Here is a 20,070-nt window from a genome sequence, read left to right as displayed (position 1 = left end):
GAGTGTGATTAAGCTGTATCAGTGTCTTGGGGTGTTAGCAGTTGCATGGGGGGACAGGGGATGCTATGGCAGCTGAACCACAATGTTACATTTTCATCAAGGGGGGAGACAGAAATCCTGTCCTCAGAGTGTGCTGGGAAGGTCAAAGTGTGTTGGAACCTACCAAGCGAAAAAAGAAAGCTTAAAATCACATGGATCTTGATGAGTATTTAGTAGAAGGAACTTTTCCTTGAACTGTGACAGTGTCTTGGAAAGTTTGCTCTGTCCAACTTCTTAGTAAATACTCTAGGATGAGTGAATTAGTTGAAATGCTTAGAATAGTAGTTTCAGTACTTAAGAGTTTATTAAATCAGATGAAGTATTTGTATCCTTTTTTTGAATAAATGCACTTTCTTCATCTGGTCCTTAAGCAGTATTTTAAATATTTACTGGTCCTGAAAGTACTTGTCATTACATTGTCTGATGAGGTGTCTTTTAGGAAGAGGTGCCTTTAAAAACAAACAAACAACCCAAAAACCTTTCCCTGTTGCTTTTCTTATTTTAGTTTTGACATTATTTTAGCAGCTGATGTATCATGAGCTACAATTACTGTCAGGCCCTTGGGAAACTGGGTTTCAGGTTCTTAGGTAATATACAGCTACCTTATTGTTTGTTTGGCATTGTTGGGATGGATTGAGCGATCAGAATGTTTTCTGGAGACCAGAAGGCCTACAAACATTCTGAAGACCAGGTAACTTGATGGGTTTAGAAACAGCTGCTATTTGCTATTGAGAACCCGATATTTTATATAGCCCTGGGATTAAGAGTTGATTTGAAAAGAATTCCTGACCTGCCCATTTGTTTTAGTCATTACACGGTGCTTTGAGAGTACACTTATGAATCTGGTGACTGGTTTCAATGTACCAAAATACGATCTGCCTAGCTCAGAAAACTTCTGTTTCCTGTCTTCAAAAGACTTGGAAGGTGTCATACCCCAAAGGATGTGATTTTTGTTTTTGTGTGCTTCGGCACTGCTAAATTGTTCCCGCTAAATTACAGCTTCGTTGCACAGTGGAGTTTTCTGCTGCAAAAGAGGACCCCGGTGCAAGGGAGAATTTCCCGCCAATTTGAAGCTTTCTTTGCAGGGTGCATTTCTTTGTTGCAGCACAGAAATGTTCGTTGCAAAGAGTTCCCGCCATTTGTATGCTAATTCGAGTCCCATTATTGGCCAGTTCTAAATTATTCACACGTGGCGGCTAGTGATTGGCTTGTTAGCCGTATAAAAGGTTTGAGTGGTTTCTGCCCAAGTTGGAGGACTCCACGAACACCGGGAGGAGGAGACTTCACGCTGTGTGAAGATCTCTAAGCGCTGCGGATCCTTACGGACCCAGTGCATTTCAAGCAGGCAACAGAGGTCTGATCAACCTCTAGCCTCTCCCTGTCGTCGATCGCAGTCCAGACGTATCCTTTCCCGCGCGCAAAAGAACCGGACCCGCGGAGCCTAGCAAACTTCGTGTGAGTCCTTGCCAGACGACTTCAGAGCTCTTCTACCCGGGTTCGAGTCCTGCAGGTTTATCTTCCCATCGCCGAAAACCCATTGCGACGTACCCTCGTGTTTTACATCTTCCCGTCGCCGAAAACCCTTGCGACGTACCCTCGTGCCCTGCAGGTTTGAGTTTTGTTTTGTTTCCTGGCTGTAACCGCAACTCAAGCAAGTTTTCCAGCCTACACTACTGCCATCTCGGTGTAAGTAAACAATCTTTTAAACTACCGCTAAGCGTTTGTGCCTAATTCCAGCTCGACGGCCTTCCCTCTCCGACCTGGCGTGCCCGGGCTGCTGGCCGCAGCCCGCATGCAGCACGGAAAAGGACTTGGGTCGCTCCTGGCCCGCACAGAAGGAACAGGAGGCCCAGCACCAGACAGTTTACACTTTCAGTTCTATTTATTCAACATCACTTTTGGAAGGGTTTGCAGACTTAATTGCAGTGAGCAACCACAGAACTAAATGTCTTTACAATTGCAGTTCTTATGAAGAATGGTGCAGTTGTTAGGGTATTAGTTTAAGCTTGAACTCGCATCCTTATGCTAGAGACTTCTTATGTGAGTTTGGATTGATTCTCAACCAGGATGCTGCAGCACTCTGGGTTGCCACACAGTGTTAGACTGTTAGGTGATGCATAAAATAAACCCCAAAATTCTGACACTCCCATATCTTTGTCCCTCCCCTCCAGTCTGAAGCCTTGAGTGTTGGCTGGGATGTATTGGTGAAGGTTCCTCAGGCTGGTGAAACTTGCTTGATGGCTGACTGAGGTTTAAACTGATTATTAGATTTGGGGCCTGGAAGAATTCCCTTAGGTCAGATTGTCAAGGACCGATGACATGCTTTGTCTTCCTCCGTACCACGAGGCCTAATGGCTTTCCTAGCAACATCTGGGCATATTTTGCCTACTACCATCCTCCTCCCAACCTCTGCATAGTTCCTCCTGCAGTTTTGCTGTGGAACAGTGAGGTGTGTGTGAGGCACTAGAGTGGGTATTTTTATTGTTACAGACTTTGCAACTCTTGGAGAAATGGTAGCTTGTGAAGGCAGGGGACTAGACTCAGTGGCCTGCTGGACCATTCCAATTCTGTATGGTACTATATTTAAAAAACTAAGTAACCTAAAAAAATTGCTATCAACAGGTTTCTACCTTTTCACTAATTGTTGGTATGCCTTGCTTTTTGTTCTTGAATAAATACCTGTCTTGTGCTAAAGACCGCGTTTAAAGATAGAATGAAATTTCTTGCTCTCAAGTAACTCTCTTATTCCCTTGAGTGGTACTCCTCTAGGACTTTTCTTTCTTTCATGTTCTAAATACAAGAAAGCAATATTTCAAAATAATTGTAAGCCTAAATGTGCACTAAGTTCATGTGTCAAGTAGCTTTTATCTTGGTTCTTACAATCTACCTGTAATGCTAACTTGCCTCCTATGACTCAGATATCCTAACAATGAACCTTTACTGAATATCCCCAATATCTTAGTTAAAGTGAGGGTTCTTTTGTATTATCCAAAACTGATTTAATCACGTTTTGTACAAAGAATTAGCATAAAACAACACTTAGTTTATGTGATTTATAGAAACCATAATGATACAAGGATACCTAAAGTTAAATCATGACCCCTATTAAAGTCATTGGTAAAAATTGCTTCCATTGGTTTCTTTAAAACCAGTGTTTTGTCACCCTTTGTCTCTTTGCGCCTTTTTACATAATGAGGCACCTCAAACTGATTTCAATAGAACAATTAGGCTTTAACAGGAAATGATATGGGCTTCAGTTATAAACTTTCCACAAAAGATACTCATGGACAGTTATCATAGCCATTGAATCTGACACATTAGTAATTTTCCCCCTAATTAATCTTTCTTGGACTACACTAACACACACCCTTACTCTGATGTAGAACCAATTTAATAAATGTGCCTAGCCACATTTATGCATGTACCACCCTTTTAACATTTTCTGGATATTCACATTTAATATTGGTAACACTTGCAGGAAACTTCCTTGTTTTCTAATTTTGTTTTTTTGTTGTTGTTGTTGGTAAGTTGAGAAATCTTTTATAGCATGATGGCACATCCTTATTACATCTTTCTTCCTGTTTCTACATTTGGGGCTGTAAGAAGTCTCCATTTCTTCCTAAATATGTCTGCATCACCCCTCTAATTTTCACTACTGCTGTTGATATGAATTGTGTTTCCACGTGGAAATATTTGAATCTGTGAATTTAAAGCAGATGTCCTATATACTTGGACACACATTATTTTTCAAATCTAAGGTACCTAAGTGTGATTTTTCTCCCATCACAATAAAATCCCTGAAAAAACGTTAGTTGAAAAGGTTGTTGTCTTAGTCAATATTGATTGCGACTTAGCATCACGGCTAAAATGAAAGCGCATTATTAATTTATTACTTTTTGTAATGCCTTTTAGGGTTTTAAGCAGTGTATAATAGAATCACATTTAGACACCTTAGGGATAAAAATAGGAACAGCCCTTAGCAATCTGCTTAAAAGAACAGTTCAGCAAGGAGACGATTCATCTGATTCTTCTACAAGGAATGCATTTTTGGAGGCGTGGTATATTTCTCTTTATGTATCTGCATTTCCAAATAGGAAATAGCTTCTTTTATAACCATCAAAAGTATGCTTTATTTCAGCGTGCTTTACTCATGGTTGTGTTGCACAAATTGCTAGTTTTGTGCCCCTGGAGGCTTGTCCAATTTAACTCAAGGAGAGAGTCACACACTCAGGCTGGGTCCAACTTGAGTTTATTGTTTGCGCAAACAGATTGACAGTGGAGCTCAATGCTCAAAGCAAAGTCGACCCCGAGCCCCACCCGAAGTTTCATTTTTATAGCTAAGATGAACAAGATTCCAGTGTGGCAGTCTGTGATGGGTTACAGTTTTCTGCAAAGTTTAGTACATGTGTAGTCCTAAAATGAAACCGGCAAAATTAATATCTTTTAGTAACCTCGTATCTTGGTGTAACTCTAGGGCACTGAACAAGTATGATGGTTGCAAAATTTATGTGCAAAGCAAGCATTAACCAATCTTTGTGTTCCAACAGGAATCCTTGAGCTTTATCACAAAGCGAGCGTTTGTCCGGACTGTTTCTTATTATGACACTGTTTATCTACTGCAGGAAGAAAAAAGAAACAGCTCACAGTTCAGCTGTGAGGCCCTGTATAGTGAGAATAAGGGATCATGAGACATTTTTGCCACAGTTGCTGCCCTAGCATGGTCCACATGTCAACTTCCAAATGGTAAAAAATCTGGACTGTGGCTCTGCCTAAACTAAGCTATCTGTAACAAGCCACTCTATGCTTCTTGGTAGCCAAGTTGCTCTGACACAGAACTTTATTTCTGAAACGAGCCATGCATTGTAGAAATGAATAAACATTTGCCCTTTTTGCCTTTTGGCTAGGGCTTAGGAGGAAAATAAAACTTGCCTCCAATTTCCTTAAAATTCCATTATTGTAAATCGGGTTTACCCAGGTGATTGATGGTCTTTTGTTTTTTTCTGTACTGATCTTGTCACTGGTTGATGGTAGAAGAATTAAGTGAAACTGCCTTCTAGCCACCTGACTTGCTACCATTTCAACATATGCACCAATGTAGCAGCTGAGCTAAACTTTTAGCTGAGAGGTAAACATTTCTTCCACAATTTGTTACTACTGTTCCCTCAAGCTCAACAACCACTTAGTATAGGTAGTTAAATCTCAACCTGAATCTTCTCTCCTTCTGTTTGTTGTTGAAATCTAGAGTGAGAGTATTCGATTGTTCCATTCCATCTGTTTGAATGGAGTGGAAGAATGAGTCTGTGATTAGGGCACTAGTTTAGAACATGCAGACTTGAATCCAGGTATCCTGTATAGCAGGCAGGGCCTGGTGTTTCTTCACATCCAGGTCCACACCTTCCGTCTGCAGGCCCTGCAGAGGCTCCTGAACAGTGCTAGTAGCCATGCAGCATGGAGCTACGTAGGACATGCCCAGGTCTCCTGAGGTCTCCCCAAGCAGGACTTGAAGAAACTTGAAGTCTTCACTTCTAGACCTCCAGACATGGTTGCTCAGAGTTCTGTCCTCTTTGTCAAGTCCCTGCTGAAAGAACAGCAGCTGGTGTTCCAAGGGTGTGCCAGGGGATGGTCTTGGCCAACATCACTTACGTTAGGGACCTTCCGGACTATGCCAGGCAAGGGTGGGCAGGTCCCTCTTTGGCCTGGCACATGGAGCTGCCAACCCTGCATGCGCCTTGTCGCTTACTCCAGGAGGTCAAGGCTGCCTTGCCAGATACTGCCCTCATCTACATGGACCAGATCTTGTGTGAGGGCAGGCCTCACCCCTTGGTATCCCTCAGCCCCTGGAGCTTGTTGTGGGGACCCTGCCTTGGCAGGCTCCACGGCACTACCCACTACACTATCTTAGCAGGATACCAAACCAGTTTGCTTCTGAACAGCTCATTGCTGCCAGCTGTACATGCTTGTGGTCTGCACCCTCCATAATCCCCGCCTTGTTTCCTGCCTGGACAGCAAGTGGCAGGATACTCTTGGTGAGGATGAGGGTCCCTGGTGGATGAGCTTATACTCCTGATTCTGTGAGCCACTGAGGAGCTCAGCTGGTGGCTCCTCCACAGAGCCACTGCCATGGGCATATATCTGGCACAATTTATGGGGGGGCCCCTGCTGTGAACAGAGCAGAGATGCCTACCTGAAGCTGCAGCCTATTCACCATCTCCTCCAGGACCTGCTAAGGTTCTGGCTGCACTCCTCTCCATATCTTTTTGTTTATGCACTCCCCATCTGCAGCCCCACCAAGCCCTGGGACCTCCTGGTCAACCTCCTCCAGGCCATAGCCAAGTTGGCAATATACCTAACCAGGAAGGAGTCCCTGACTTGGAGGACCCATGAGGGCTGCAGGGCCATTTTTCTGTTCCTCGTCTAGTCATATCTGCAGGTAGAGGTTTACTGGACAGTGTCTACTGTCTCTTTAGATTCGTTGGAAGGCCTTCGGCAGTGTCTGGTGTGCTCTTCATGGTGTCTTTCCCCCCTCCCCCCTTAGTGCTTTCATTTGAACCTATGACCCTCAATCCTCCTAAAGTGCCTGATCTATATACACATTGGGCGAGCCAGGTCAGACTAATGTGATGCCTCTTCTGGGCATGTGCTGGGTTCAGTGTGGGGGCGCGCAGAGTTCAAGCACCATTTTTGGGGGGTTGTTTGTTTAATCATTTATTTATTTTTTTAAACATCTGTAAGCAGCCTTTGTTGTCCCAAACAATTATTTATATCCTCTTAGTGGTCCCCTTCATCAAGGGGGTCTTAGCTCTACTTGTTGGGCTTTGGCCTATGTTCTGGACTGGCCTGTGTTCTGGACTGGCACATGTTCCGGAAAGGTGTGTTTTGTCACAGAATTTCTGCATGACCTTAAGCAAGATACTTCTGTTGTTTTGCTTCCATTTCTACCTTACTGGAGCATTGAGGACAAATACACTAAAAGTTCTGATGTATCCATATGGTAATGGAAGCAATACATCTACAACATATGTAATGTACTCCACCTAGCTGTATACTGAATAAGTGCATGATTTGCTCAAGTATGTAATGTAATACCATTACTAATTTGCCTGTTTGCATTGTAACAAATTCTCATTATCTGTTCATCAGTTAAATATGTAAACCATTTAAGTCCATGGCATCTTTCAGCCCTATTGTTGTTTCTAAACCGCATTCTTGTTAATTTAATAGTAATTGAAATTGTATCCATGCCTTTTTGTAACTAATGGTACTCCTTGTAACACAGCCAAAAAGAGTTAAGGGGAGGGTTTGAATATGACAAGAGCTAGTGAGTTTTGTTGTTCATATCTTCCCTCATTTTTAAGAGAACCCTGAAACTATTAGAAACCTTGAAAAATGGGGAGAGCTAGTCAGTTCTGTGGCTGCTGATACGATGGTACTGCCAGCCTTTAGAACTAAATGGGCACATCTACACCAGATGTTTACTGTGCTAGACTAACTAGATGTGCAGTAAATGTTGCGCATCTACATGCATGCCCGTATTAGGCTGGAGTAAACTATTTTTCTCCGCAGCAGGATAGTACTTGTAAATATCCTATCCTACTGTGAAGTAAAAAAACTCCTCAGCAGTGCATGTGTAGGTGCTGCCCAGATGACTGAGGTACAAGGATGCTTCAGCTGCCTGCCAGCTAGCCCTGCACTGAAGCACCCTCATGCTCTAGCCAGAACTTCCGCAGCATATGGAGCTGGGGAAAGCAGCCCTGAGCTGGCAGGCTGACCCCTGGATCCCCTGCCAGTTGGGGTTGCTCTGATGCAGCTCGATGTACTGCAGTCTTGGGTGCATGTGTAAATGAGTACTGGGGAACAGTAAACTCCTGTGTGATGAGCACTGGAGTTTATTGCCTTGCATTAATATGCATGTGTAGATGCACCCAGTTGCATTAAATTGGATAAGTGCATGCTCTGGATAAGTACAAGGCCTGTGTTCTGTGTCCAGTCCCCTGTCTTTCCCCCACTGCCACGCCCTGCCAGCCACTGCCACCATGCTCTTTCGCCCTGCTCCAGTTTCTAGGCCTGGGGCGGGCAATTATTTTGGGCAGAGGGCTGCTTACTGAGTTTCGGCAAGCCATCGAGGGCCACATGACAGGCAGCCCAGGGCAGATTAATATTAGTTTTCTAAATTTTTTAGGGGCCGCCCGGGCCGGATAAAATGGCTTGGCAGGCCGCATCCAGCCCTCAGGCCACATTTTGCCCACCCCTGTTCTAGGCTATGCACTTAAATGGACTACATTACAGTTAATTAACATTGAGGATAATGCTAAAATTGTGACATGCAGAGACATTTAGTACTATATGTATGACTATTTTAGTATGATGTAACTAGTATGTACTCTTCTTGGCCTGGCAAGATGATTACCTATTCAGGTTAAGTTAATTTTATTGAAGGAAGAAGGCAAGTTAATCTCCAAATAGGTGTCAGTTATGCATAATGACCTCAAAGCATAATGCAGTTAACACTGTTAAATATAACAATCACTGTCTTGATGCCTGGCAGGAGGCAGGGCAGGGTGACACTTTAATTACTAACTCATTTAGACAGGTATAAGCTTAGGTAGGCAACACCCTACTTCATCAGATGCTATGATATATCCTCCAGAATGGTGCTCCCCTGGGAGTGTTTGCCATGGCAGGCCCATAGAAGCTGGGTACCCAGTAGTATATGGAGGGAGGGGGTATTGAGAAGAAGGGCAATGAGTGGGGGAACTAAGAGTAGACACTGTCATGGGCCTGCAATGAGAGCCCATGTCATGGGCCAGCTATATCTCATGTGCAGTGAGCCTGTCCTCCAGCTTGCAACAGCTGCAAGCCCACAGCAGTAGCATCTGCTGCCAGTGTGTGGAGAGCTGGGGCACTGTTCCTTCTCTCTCCCCACTCTACAGGACATATTCCGCCTTCCCCCAACCTGTTTCTCTTCCCCACTGTGCCAAAGGAGCTTGCTACACCTCTGTCCATTGTGATAATTGGACTCTAGTCTCTCTTTCACTTGAGTACAACACAGATTAGCCTACTACAGTATCTGGTCTCTGGCCTCAAAATGCAGAGAAATAGAGCTTAAAACTCTAGGGTATGGTTTTTTATCTTGCTTCTATAGCTATTACACAGCCTCAATCTTTTAAAATCCTGCTTTACAGACTCTTGACAAATGTTGATCTCAGTGCTTTTTGTGTTTAATTTAAAGATTAAAATGAGCTAATGTATTTAATGTTTGGAACTTGCCTTCTGTGATATTAGATTAAATGCTATAACTTTTTAAATACGGCTTCTGTTGGTGACTCTTTCTAAGTTAATTTTGATTTTTCTTTGTATTTTTAAATACATACATATTATTGACCAATAAAATGCAAGATCAGTTGTTTGATCCAAATGCTGTTTGGTAAATGGCAATTCTTTAATTTTAAGATCTTTATTCTGAATATGAATATTATTTTGTTTGTATACAGTGTACAATAAATGGGTCAATCTTTAATTTAAAAGCTTCTTAAAGATTTGTAAAATAAGTCATGGAACAAGTTAAATAATTAACTCAAGTTGAGATGTAAAACTTGAACACAATAGCATGATATGAAAGAAATTTAAGTCTGATAAATTCTCCATTTAATTCCACAATCCTTTACTGTTTTAAAGGTATTTTTATTTTAAAGTTATTTTTACTGTAGACATTACTTTCTTCTATTAGTAGTAGTAAACCAGAATTTAGAAGCATTAATGTAATGTTAATTAATATTATCAATTACTATTAATTTATGTTAATCAATTATGTATAATAAATATAGCAATCTTAGAACGTTCATAAATATGTTAAATATATATGAAAATATATTTAGACTTATAATCATAAGCCATATAAACATATAAAGAACCTTGATCTGTACCATATTCCTTGTTTTGTTTTTTACTTACCTTGTTTAGTCTATTTATTTTAGTTTTGAAATGACTTCAGTGTTTCAAATATCAGATATTGCAATATGTAGCCCAATAGAATGGAACCATGCCTTAAAGCAGTCTCAACAGCACCTCTCAAGTTCCTTGCTTATATCTGTTTGTGTTGCAGTCTTAACATTGTCATATTCAGAATTTCTTAACACTCCATAATTTGTGAATAGAGAGAGATGCATTTATCTAAATTTACCTAAAATTTTAAACCTGAAATTTAAACATGCATTTCTGTTTGCACTCTGGATGTGGACAGGCATGTAGTTGCAGCACTAACAATTTCCAGGAAATTTGGCTGGGGGGCAACAAAGTTGCCTCAAACATGAACTTGTCTGCTCTTCCTTTGCTCCCCCTGCCCCCATGATAGACAGGCTGCCTCCACCTGATACCACATGGGAAGGGGAGGAAATGCTCCCTGCCCTTACCATCATGTAGGTGAACTGGGGCTGTGTAGGCAGCTGCAGCTAGCTGTGCTTGTAGTCCTGGTTGCAGGTCAACTGGGGCTGTCAAATGCAATGTGCAGTGCCACTGAGGTTTTCCTGTAGATGCTGCGGCAGCAAGAAGAGCTGCCATGGCCTCTGCAGGATGATCCCAGGGTTCCTGAGGGGTAGGGGGCAGCTTTGGTAGCTCCTTTCCCTCACTCTTTCTTGGGAGAGGGGGAGGGTACACAAGGAATTTTGGGATACTGGGAGTCCTAGGTACCCCTACGGTGCCAATTTAATTTTACGGGCATTATACATGGTGCTAGACCACATCACTTCATAGCGAAGTTGCTGTTCAAAACAGCTAAAAGTTTATGGTGGAATTGCTGCTTTTTTAACTGCCACAGACCACTTGAAGAAAATGCTCTTGTGGCATTAAAGGATATATTTCTTGTTAGAAATGTAAAATCTGTTCATGTCCTGTGTCGGTCGGCTACACTGATCCAAAAGGTTTGTGTTTTGTGCTATGTAGTACAAGAATCAGAAATCCATTTTGTTAATAGATTTTTTAACTATGCCAGTGGGATGGGATGGGGGAGAAAAAGCAGGCCTGTAATTGGTTTAGAAAAATGATAGAAAAGGCAGTAGTTGAAGGAAAGATAAATAACCTCCTGGGATAAAAGAAGAACATTTCTTCCACCTGCAGTAAAATCAACCTGAATTTTGGTATGTGGGTAGCAGTTTTAAGGTTTGTTACATATTTTTTATTTTTCTTTTAATGATAAAAGCCTACTAAAATTATGGGCCAGGCTTACCATTAAGGCTTACCTTTGAGCCAATAAATCCTAAAAGGTTTCCTGCCTGGTACAAGTCTTAGTTAAGAATATAATCTGATTTTATGGCTTCCCTTCCTCTGTAAAAATAAGTTTCAAAGGTAAAATCAAATACAATTGTGTTTAAATATAATAAGCTTTGGGGGTTTTTAAATAAGTTTAAGGTACCTCGTTTGCATTTTGTAGGCTTCTCACAGTATCACAAAGGAGGATATCACTTCTTTTCTTCTGTTTCACAGATATAGAAACTGAAGAAGAGATTAGTTCAGGCTTTTTCCAAGGAGAGACAACAAATTGAGGTGTCGAATTGGGAGTTTCTGCCTTCCAGTTCTGTGGCTTGAGGCACAGTCCCTCAAGTATTAGAAATGATTAAAAAAAATATTTGCCAAATTAAAAATGACAAACATGACAAGTGATTGATTTTTTTTTTTTAAGCAGAATAACTTGAATCTGTTGTTTCTTTACTTGTAGCAATACAAGTAAGTAGAATAAGAATGACAACCTTGAAGTCTTGCTTGTAGTTCACATCCTTCCGAAGGGGCTGTTTGTAGTTACATAGTCTTTTCTGCTATTTAGTTCAGCCTGCATCTGCCTCTCTCTTAGATCTGAGAAAGTGCATTTAATGTCCCAAAGCTCATGCAACAGCTCTCCCAACTATACGGTTAGTCCAATAAGAGGTGTGACAAAAAAATCCTGCCTCATGAACATTTCCTTGACTATCACAGCTATAGCAATGTTCCAACTTTATATATTTTCCATATTCAGAAAGCACGAGAAACTTCATTTGATTTTTTTAATGGTGTGCTACTAAATTCAGAAAAATTACAGAAGGATGTCTTGAGTCTAAAAAGGTTGAGAACCCTGATCTAGGGTAATGTTTATCAATCCCCTTAATAGGGGAAAGTCTACTTGAGGGGGTGGGGATGGGGAGAACAGAAGAGGGTAGAGGTGCACTGACACATTGGTCCAATATTGCATCAGTACTGATATAAAGAAAATTGGCTGTATTGGAAATTGGCCCCATGTGGCCGATAGTTTGGCTAATAAATGCCCGTGCATGCGTGCAGCCCCAGCACAGCACTAAGGCAGTGAAGAGCAGAGCCTGGCAGTGTGAAGAGCTGCCTTTGGCTGGTAAGTCTGTTGTGGTGGAAGGGGAGGGAAGGGGCATGGGGGGGGCAGATCAACCCCCTCCACGGTGAGGAAGGGGGCAGGCGCTGCCCAACCGGGGGAGGAGGGGCATGGGACATAGCTGTGGCTTCTTGTGGGGAACAGCTCCTGCAGAGGCAGCGTGTGTCCTGGGAGGACACAGGAGAGGAGGGGGAGGAATGTGCCCCTTGGACCTGCACAAGGCAGGTGGGCTACAGCTGCAGGCTGGTGACAACAGATACATTTGTCTCTTATTCTTCGCTCCCCTCTTCTAGGGGTGCATCGATAGAGATTTTTGGGGCTGGTACCAATATCCTGGCTCAGTCCTCATCTGCCCCCACACACCGGGAAGAGCTGGGGCTGTGCTGGGTGCACCGTAGCAGTGGCGCTGGGAGGGAGCTATGGCAAAACTTGGGGTGGGTGCAGCCCCCTCCATAGCCCAATTGATCTGCCCCCCATGCCTCTTTGCTCCCCCTCCCCTTTCACCACAACAGACTTGCCAGCTGGAGGCAGCTCTCCATGCTGTATCGGAAATCGTATCAGTATCGGCTAATATGCATCCCTGAAAATCAGATGTCAGTACCAGCCTTAAAAATCTCTATCGGTGCAACTCTAGAAGAGGGAAGAAAGAATAAGAGCCGAATGTATCTTGTCATCAGAAATTCAGCTTTAATTTAACATATAGAAGTATTGAGGGCTTGAAGTAAAACATGAAATGCGTCAGGATACTGTAACCAATGTAAAAAATCAATCTGAATTTTCAGAATGCCTCGAACAATAACTTTGAGGTGTGAACTGATATACGCATTTTAATGTATGCTAACTTATGCAAATGATAATACTTGGAGGTGTAAAACATTCTTATTTTGCTCAGGTAGCTTATCCTTGGTCCTTGGTTAAATTGCTCCTGGAAGCTGAGCTAAAGGATTTTTAATGCGGGCAATTGGAGAAGTTACTAAGCCTAGAGAATGGTATTAAATGACAGTATAGGATCAACTGTAACTGCTTCACTGCTCATCATGGCATATGTAAAAGTGAGGAAATAGCTTATTACGAAGCTCCATAATGCTGTTTTTTCTGAATGGAGCAAAAAGGATATGGCAATTTATTGATGCATGTTGAGGACAAAGTGCACTTTAACAGCATATTAGCAATATTCTCTGTTGAGATAAATACATCTAGTTTTGTATTATTGATGAAAATGCTAGAAAGCATTTTCTTTCTCTTGTATCTTGTTTTGACATGATACCTATAGGGCAGTGATGGCCCACCTTTTTGGCAGGTGCGCCACAAGTTAAGTTACCCCCATCCTTTCTCTGCCTTAATGCTGCTCTGGCCCCAACTCACCAGGGGCATGCCTGACAGAGTTTGCATCCTGGGGAGGTAGAGGAGATTGAGCTTGCTGCTGCATGGAGTGGAGGCAGGATGCTGCTGCAAGAGGTGTCACCACCAAGAACCAAGTTAACCTTTTCCTGGTCCCTCAGCTGCTGTATAAAAATATGTCGAGTGAAGAACCAAAGCCCTAAATTCAGTGGCAGCTGCAGAACCAGGGCAGGGTTAACCTGGCTCTTGGCAGCGACACCTGGCATCTTCTCTCTCAGCCCTATTCTGTCCCTGCTCCAAGCACTTTGCTCCCTGCCTTCATTCTGGGTCTACCTTTACTGAGTACCTGGGGCTTATGTGCCACACTCAGTGACAGAAGTAACAGTTGCATCAAATGACACCAGTTCACTTAGTTACATCTTTATGATTCTGTAGCAGTACAAGTGAAGCAAAACTTCTCCAACTTTAACCTTGCTTCATCCAGGGTCAAAGTTAGGGTGATTTAACTGACTTGCATCACTACAAGTTGATGAAGATGTTTTTGTTACAAGAGCAGCTGCTGCTCCCCTTTTAAAATGACTACAATGGTCATTTGTCCGTCACCCTTAGTGACAAGAATATCCAGCCTCTAGAGGCTATACTAGAGAGACCAACCTGTTTTATGTAAGCTACTTAAGAGCTAACAGATGACACTCTCATTTAGTTCCTAGTGGTCTGCGCTAGAGTTTCAGTTAGTCTCTAGAAGAGAAAAGTACTTTTTCTTAATTTCCAGTGCCTTGTCCTTTATTGCTCATACAAATAACCCACGTAAAATTAGTTAAAAGGTTCACTGATTATTTAGGATTAATCGTGAAAATCCAGGCATCCTTTGCTTTGGTTTATTTTAACTAAAAGGTACAAGCTAGTTGACTGAGCAACTAGAGATACTATGCACAACTTTCTGGTACTTGCTGTTCATCTATGCCCTATTTGTCTAAGTTCTGAACAGTACATCAGATTTATTGTTAAACTAAGATATAGAATTGATGGCAAAAAATACAAATATAGCTTTAACACACAATCATGTTAAAGTGACTTGGATAAAACTGAAACTAAAGGGCTAAGTAGAGGCATTCAAAAAGCCTGAGCCTTAATTAATTCAATCTTTGCAGATTAGTTTAACCTGTGTATCATCATAGTATCATAGTCCTTAGGGTCGGAAGGGACCTAAACAGATCATCAGGTCTGACCCCCTGCCCCGGGCAGGAATGGGTGCCAGGGTCATATCACCCCAGCCAAATATCTGTCCAGCCTCCTCTTGAAGATCCCCAAGGTAGGAGAGAGTACCACCTCACTTGGGAGCCCATTCCAGAGCCTGGCAGCCCTGACTGTAAAGTAATGTCTCCTGATGTCCAGCCTGAACCTTTTCTCTAACAATTTGTGGCCATTATTCCTAGTAAACCCAGGTAGTGCCTGGGGGAACAGAGCTTCCCCCAATTCCCACTGGTCCTCCCTGGTGAGTTTGTAAACGGCCACCAGATCCCCTTTCAACCTTCTCTTGTGGAGGCTGAATAGGTTCAGGCCCTTTAGCCTTTTTTCATAGGGCCTGCCCCGCTGCCCTTGACCATGCAAGTGTCCCTCCTCTGGCCCCTCTCAATGCTAGCCACATCCCTCCTGAAGTGCGGCGCCCAGAACTGGATGCAGTATTCCAACTGTGGCCTGACCAATGCCACATAGAGGAGAAGGATCACCTCCCTGGACCTGCTTGTGATGCATCTGTAGATGCACAACAAGGTGCGGTTAGCCTTACTAACCACTTCCTCACATTGGTGGCTCATGTTCATCCTGGAGTCAGCAATGATTCCAAGATCCCTTTCTGCCACCATGTTGACAAGAACAGTGTTCCCTAGCCTATAGGTGTGTTGCTGATTCCTTCTCCCTAGATGCAATACCCTGCACTTGTCCACGTTGAATCCCATCCTATTCTCATCCACCCACCTCTGTAACCTGTCTAGATCTAGCTGGATTCTATCCCTCCTCTCCATTGTGCCCACCTCACCCTACGTCTTGGTGTCATCAGTGTAGACTGAACGAAGAAGCAAATTAGTAGATATTCATTTTTGATTCAGGAAATGCAGCCACATGCCTGCAGTGGCTCAGACTAGAAGCTGGAAGGTGCTAGAGTGAGCCCTCCCTTCCCTTTGGCAGTGGCAGGAAAGCTGAGCTGAGGGGGAGGAGGTGTGGCAAGGTCCTGGCAGGCTGCTGAGTATGATTGGGGAGGAGTTTAAATCCCCACCCTGGCCTGCATGGTCCCCAGTCAGGGTGTGCCTAGAGAGGGAAGGGGAAGCAGACCCTGTCAGCAGTTACCTTACCCCCTTATGTGCACTTGAATTTCTGTTCTGTTACAAGTTTAAACCAGTTTCTGATCACTTAAACCGGTTTATGTGTAACTTCTGTCCCTAGCCAAGAGGAGTAATATCTTTCTTTCAAGACACCTATCACGTATTTAAAATTTTCCTTTTCACTTTTGAAAGGCCAAGAGCTCTTGAAGTGTCCTTTGAAGTATTGTGTGTAGATTATTAGATGAGTGGTATCTTTAGTAAAGTTATGAAAAGCAAATCTAAACCAGTATGCATTTGTTGTTGCCAGCAATTGTGGCTGCGAGTTACTGCCTTGAGCATTTAATGAACAGTGCCTTGCCATCTTCCAACCTAAACAGTTTGAGGGCACTCCATTTGAGTTTTTCAAAAGATTTAGAGTGAAAAGAGTATAACATTGGGAATATAAATGTGCAAGATGAATCCATGTTTTGCATTAGAAATATGAATGCACTCGCTGCAACAAATGATAATCTTACAGAGCGAGTGAGCCTTCAGAAGAAATGCAAGTATGCATTCATGTTTGCAAACTGAACACAGCCTGGAGCATTGTCTTTCTAGTCATGTAGTAACATCTTGTTTTCCTTTTTTCTATTGTGAGCATTTGGCATATGAATTTTTTTATCCTTTTTTACTGAAAAAGGACTAATTTGTACATTCCCTTGATTGGTTGTTTAAAAATCCTTAAGTGACTGCCAAAAGAGAAGGTCTTTCTTTCATTTCTGGGCATACTTGAATGAAATGAAAGCCATTAATGCATCCCACTTTAAAATTAATCCTCAAATAGATTATAATCACTTGTACTTTATCTCCAAATGATAACAGTTGTATTGTATAATTTTTTTATCATAATACTTCTTTTGACAGTGCTAAATGAATAATTGAACCTCATGCTCTTTACTGTAAATGTTGGTTTATGTAGGTGATAGCAGGATAAAGCCATGTCTAATAATGTTGTTATAAGATTATTTTTATTACTTTATCTGTTGTCCATTTATGATCTTTGCTTGCTTTCTTTTGAATTTAAAATACTTGCTTACCTAAAATGTGACTATAGTTCTATCTGCTAAAAAATAAGGAATATCTATATCTACCTGTGTGAGGGTAGTCTTATATTAATTTGTTTCTAAAATATGTCAGTCAGCAAAGCTTCATTTATTCTATTTGCTCTCTCTCTCTTTTAGGTGCCTGCAAGTTGGAGTAGGAATTAATTTCTCATCCTATGGATCACTGAATGAGTAATAGATGGCCTTACCTCGTCTTACAGAAGCTCTGCGCTCCTTTTCAAATGTCACTAAACATGATAATTATAGTGAAGAATTGGCTGACTTAACGGTAAAAATATTTTTTAAATATGAAAAGAAAATTATTGTGCACTCACATTTTAAAGAAGCTCTTAGTTCTGTTTCTTTCAGTTCTGTTTTCCTTCCTTCTGTAAACTCCCATTTTGCTAACAGCAAGACCCAGAATACAGGTAGTTTTATGAAAATAATTCCTTATACCACTTGTGCTTGTCACATTTTTTTTCTCAAGGTTGAATTTGGAATATGCTTTAGAAGATCTGTGCAAGGGCCTTAAACTCATAATAGACATCTTGACAGGTTGGCTATCTCCTCATGGCTCTATACTTCATATACTTTTAGGAAAGTGAGATTTGTCATGGTCCAAAAAATAGATTCATAGATTGTTAGGGGCTCTAGTTTGGTGTAAAGCAGGGGTGTCATGAACTTTTTATCACCCAGTGGGCTGGTGAGCCATATTCAAAGACCTCACAGGAAGTGACATCACATCAGGAAGTGATGTCACATGACCTTTGACACCAATGAAGTTGCAGGAAGTGACAATGAAATGGGTCTTCTCCACACAGGAACTTACCCCGTGCCTCTGTCCACCCTGGCCCGGCCCCAAGGCACCCCCAGCTCCGCACGGGAGCTTACCCCGTGCCTCCATCCAGCACGCATGCGGGCAGGGTGTGGGCCATGCTGCAGCTCCCCCTGCCATGTGACGGGGCAAGGGGCAGAGCCTGTCCCCAACTCGTCCAATCAGGCGCGGGTGGGGCAGCCCCACTCTGTGCAACCCTTGGGGCAGCTGCAGCAGGACCTGGCTCACTGATGAGCCGGGCCCCGTGGGTGTAAGTAACTCCCCTCCCTTCGCTGCCGGCTGGGGCCCGCGGGCCGGCCCTGACCACCTCGCTGCTGCCCCACTGCCGCCGCTGCCCTGCGCTCCGCCGTCGCCACCATAGCTCCGCGCTCCGCTGCTGTCACTCTGCACTCCATGGCAGCAGCACTGCTGCCGCCGCAGGCCAAATAAGATGGCTTGGTGGGCCGCATGTTGAACAAGCTTGGTGTAAAGTGACTGTTGGGTTAGACAGGACTTGAGGTTCGAACCCCCTCTCTCCAAATATGAGGCATTTTAAAGCATGATTGGACTTCGTCCCTGTGAAAGACACAGTGCATTTCTATACATAATAAAAATGATCACAACTTAAGAGACTTGATTGTGGAAGAATAATTTTATTTTGTGAAGGGACTGGTGGGTGGGTTGGGGGTACATGGTGAGGACAAGCAGCAGTTACAAGGGCACAGGACAAGGGGTGGAGGTCTGGCTCCTCACCCCCCCACTGTTGCCTTACCAGCCATAACAGTGGGGGGATGAATTTAAGAGGGCCATCTGCTAATTAGATTCTATACATGGGAAATTTTAAAAAAATATACTTTTTCATATATAGAATCCAATAATTGTGTATTAAATTCAAAGTCATCTGGGATTCAGGTAAATACAGTAAATGCATGATACATGCCCCTCTTTCAAGAAACCGACTGGCAAACTTAGGAATTGGAACAGCAGTTTTGGGGGACTGTTGTTGAAAAATATCAACATTTACTATCCAAAACTACTGTAACCATTAAAAATACTTGAAGAAGATGATAGCAGCCAGTTTGTTTATTGCGATCTATAAGCAAGTTGTGAATTGTAGAGTGGGCACCTGAAACACTTTTAGGCTTTTAGGGGTAAATTAGTCTCATGAGATGTGCGGGTTTTTTTGGGGTTTTTTTCTGAATTGTAGCGGCAGGAAAAGAATGCTAGGGCAAAGCAGCACCAGCTCAGAGTGTGGATAATGACACTATGTTACACTAGAGTTTGAGTTTTTGCCATTTGATGACATAATATGAAGCTCAAAAAGCACCTTCTATGATGAGATGGGACTATCTGATCTTGAAAAACTTACCAGAAGGCCAACATTAACTTTACAACAAATGTAGTTACCTTAAAGTTAATTCAGTTAAGCTTGATTAATAGTTAACTAACTGGTGGGTTCTACAAAGGAGGAGATTAAACAGTTATTACTGTTTTCAAAGGATCTGTAGATTTTGCTACTTAAAGGTTTGGGTGAGCACAGGAAGTTTCCTTTTGTTTATACAGAGCATAATGTGCGGGCCCTCTCCCGATCCCACCTGGGTCGCCATGTGCGAGTTCTCTCCCGATCTCATCTGGGTCGCCATGTGCGAGCCGGGGGCGAGCCGGGCCCGTCTTTGTGCACACAGGCTGTGGCCAGCAGCCCGGGCACGCGGGGTTGGAGAAAACCACGACGCGGTATGGTATGCTCGAGCTAGAATCAGTCACAGAGGCGTAATGGTTGATTGAAAAGATTATTTACTTACGCCCAAGGTGGTCGCGGTGTAGGCTGGTCAGCTTTCCAGGCACAGCTCCGCTTGAGTTCTCGGTGGAGGACTCTAATAGACTCGGTTCCTTGACCCCGGAGTGGTTTAGGCTCCACGGGTTCAATAATTCGTTCTCACGGAGCAGCTGTATCTCCATGGGTTACTCGGTTCCCAGGTCCCCCAGAGCTGTTAAGACTCCGTGGGTTCGACAATTGGGTCCTTAGGATAGGGATATGTCTGGACTGCGATCAGCGACGGGGAGAGGCTAGAGGTTATGTGCCTTGGAGTTGTTAAGGCTCCGAGG

General features: G+C 42.9%; 1 protein-coding gene across 7 annotated transcripts in view; it reads left to right on the top strand.

Moving 5' to 3' along the window:
* ASCC3 (activating signal cointegrator 1 complex subunit 3) overlaps positions 1-20,070 on the top strand; it is a 567,052-nt gene that overhangs the window by 8,762 nt on the left and 538,220 nt on the right. For all 7 annotated transcript variants that reach the window (XR_003093256.1, XM_006020463.3, XM_025200058.1 and 4 more), the window contains exon 2: positions 17,289-17,439. Coding sequence is in view for 6 of the 7 variants with exons in the window: in XM_006020463.3 (XP_006020525.1) it covers positions 17,350-17,439 (90 nt within the window). In the remaining variant the exon portion in view is untranslated. The remainder of the gene's footprint in view (positions 1-17,288; positions 17,440-20,070) is intronic.

The sequence above is a fragment of the Alligator sinensis genome, unplaced genomic scaffold (genome assembly GCF_000455745.1).
Source record: "Alligator sinensis unplaced genomic scaffold, ASM45574v1 scaffold145_2, whole genome shotgun sequence".
NCBI lineage: Eukaryota > Metazoa > Chordata > Crocodylia > Alligatoridae > Alligator > Alligator sinensis.
This window is presented reverse-complemented; position numbering and strand designations above follow the sequence as displayed.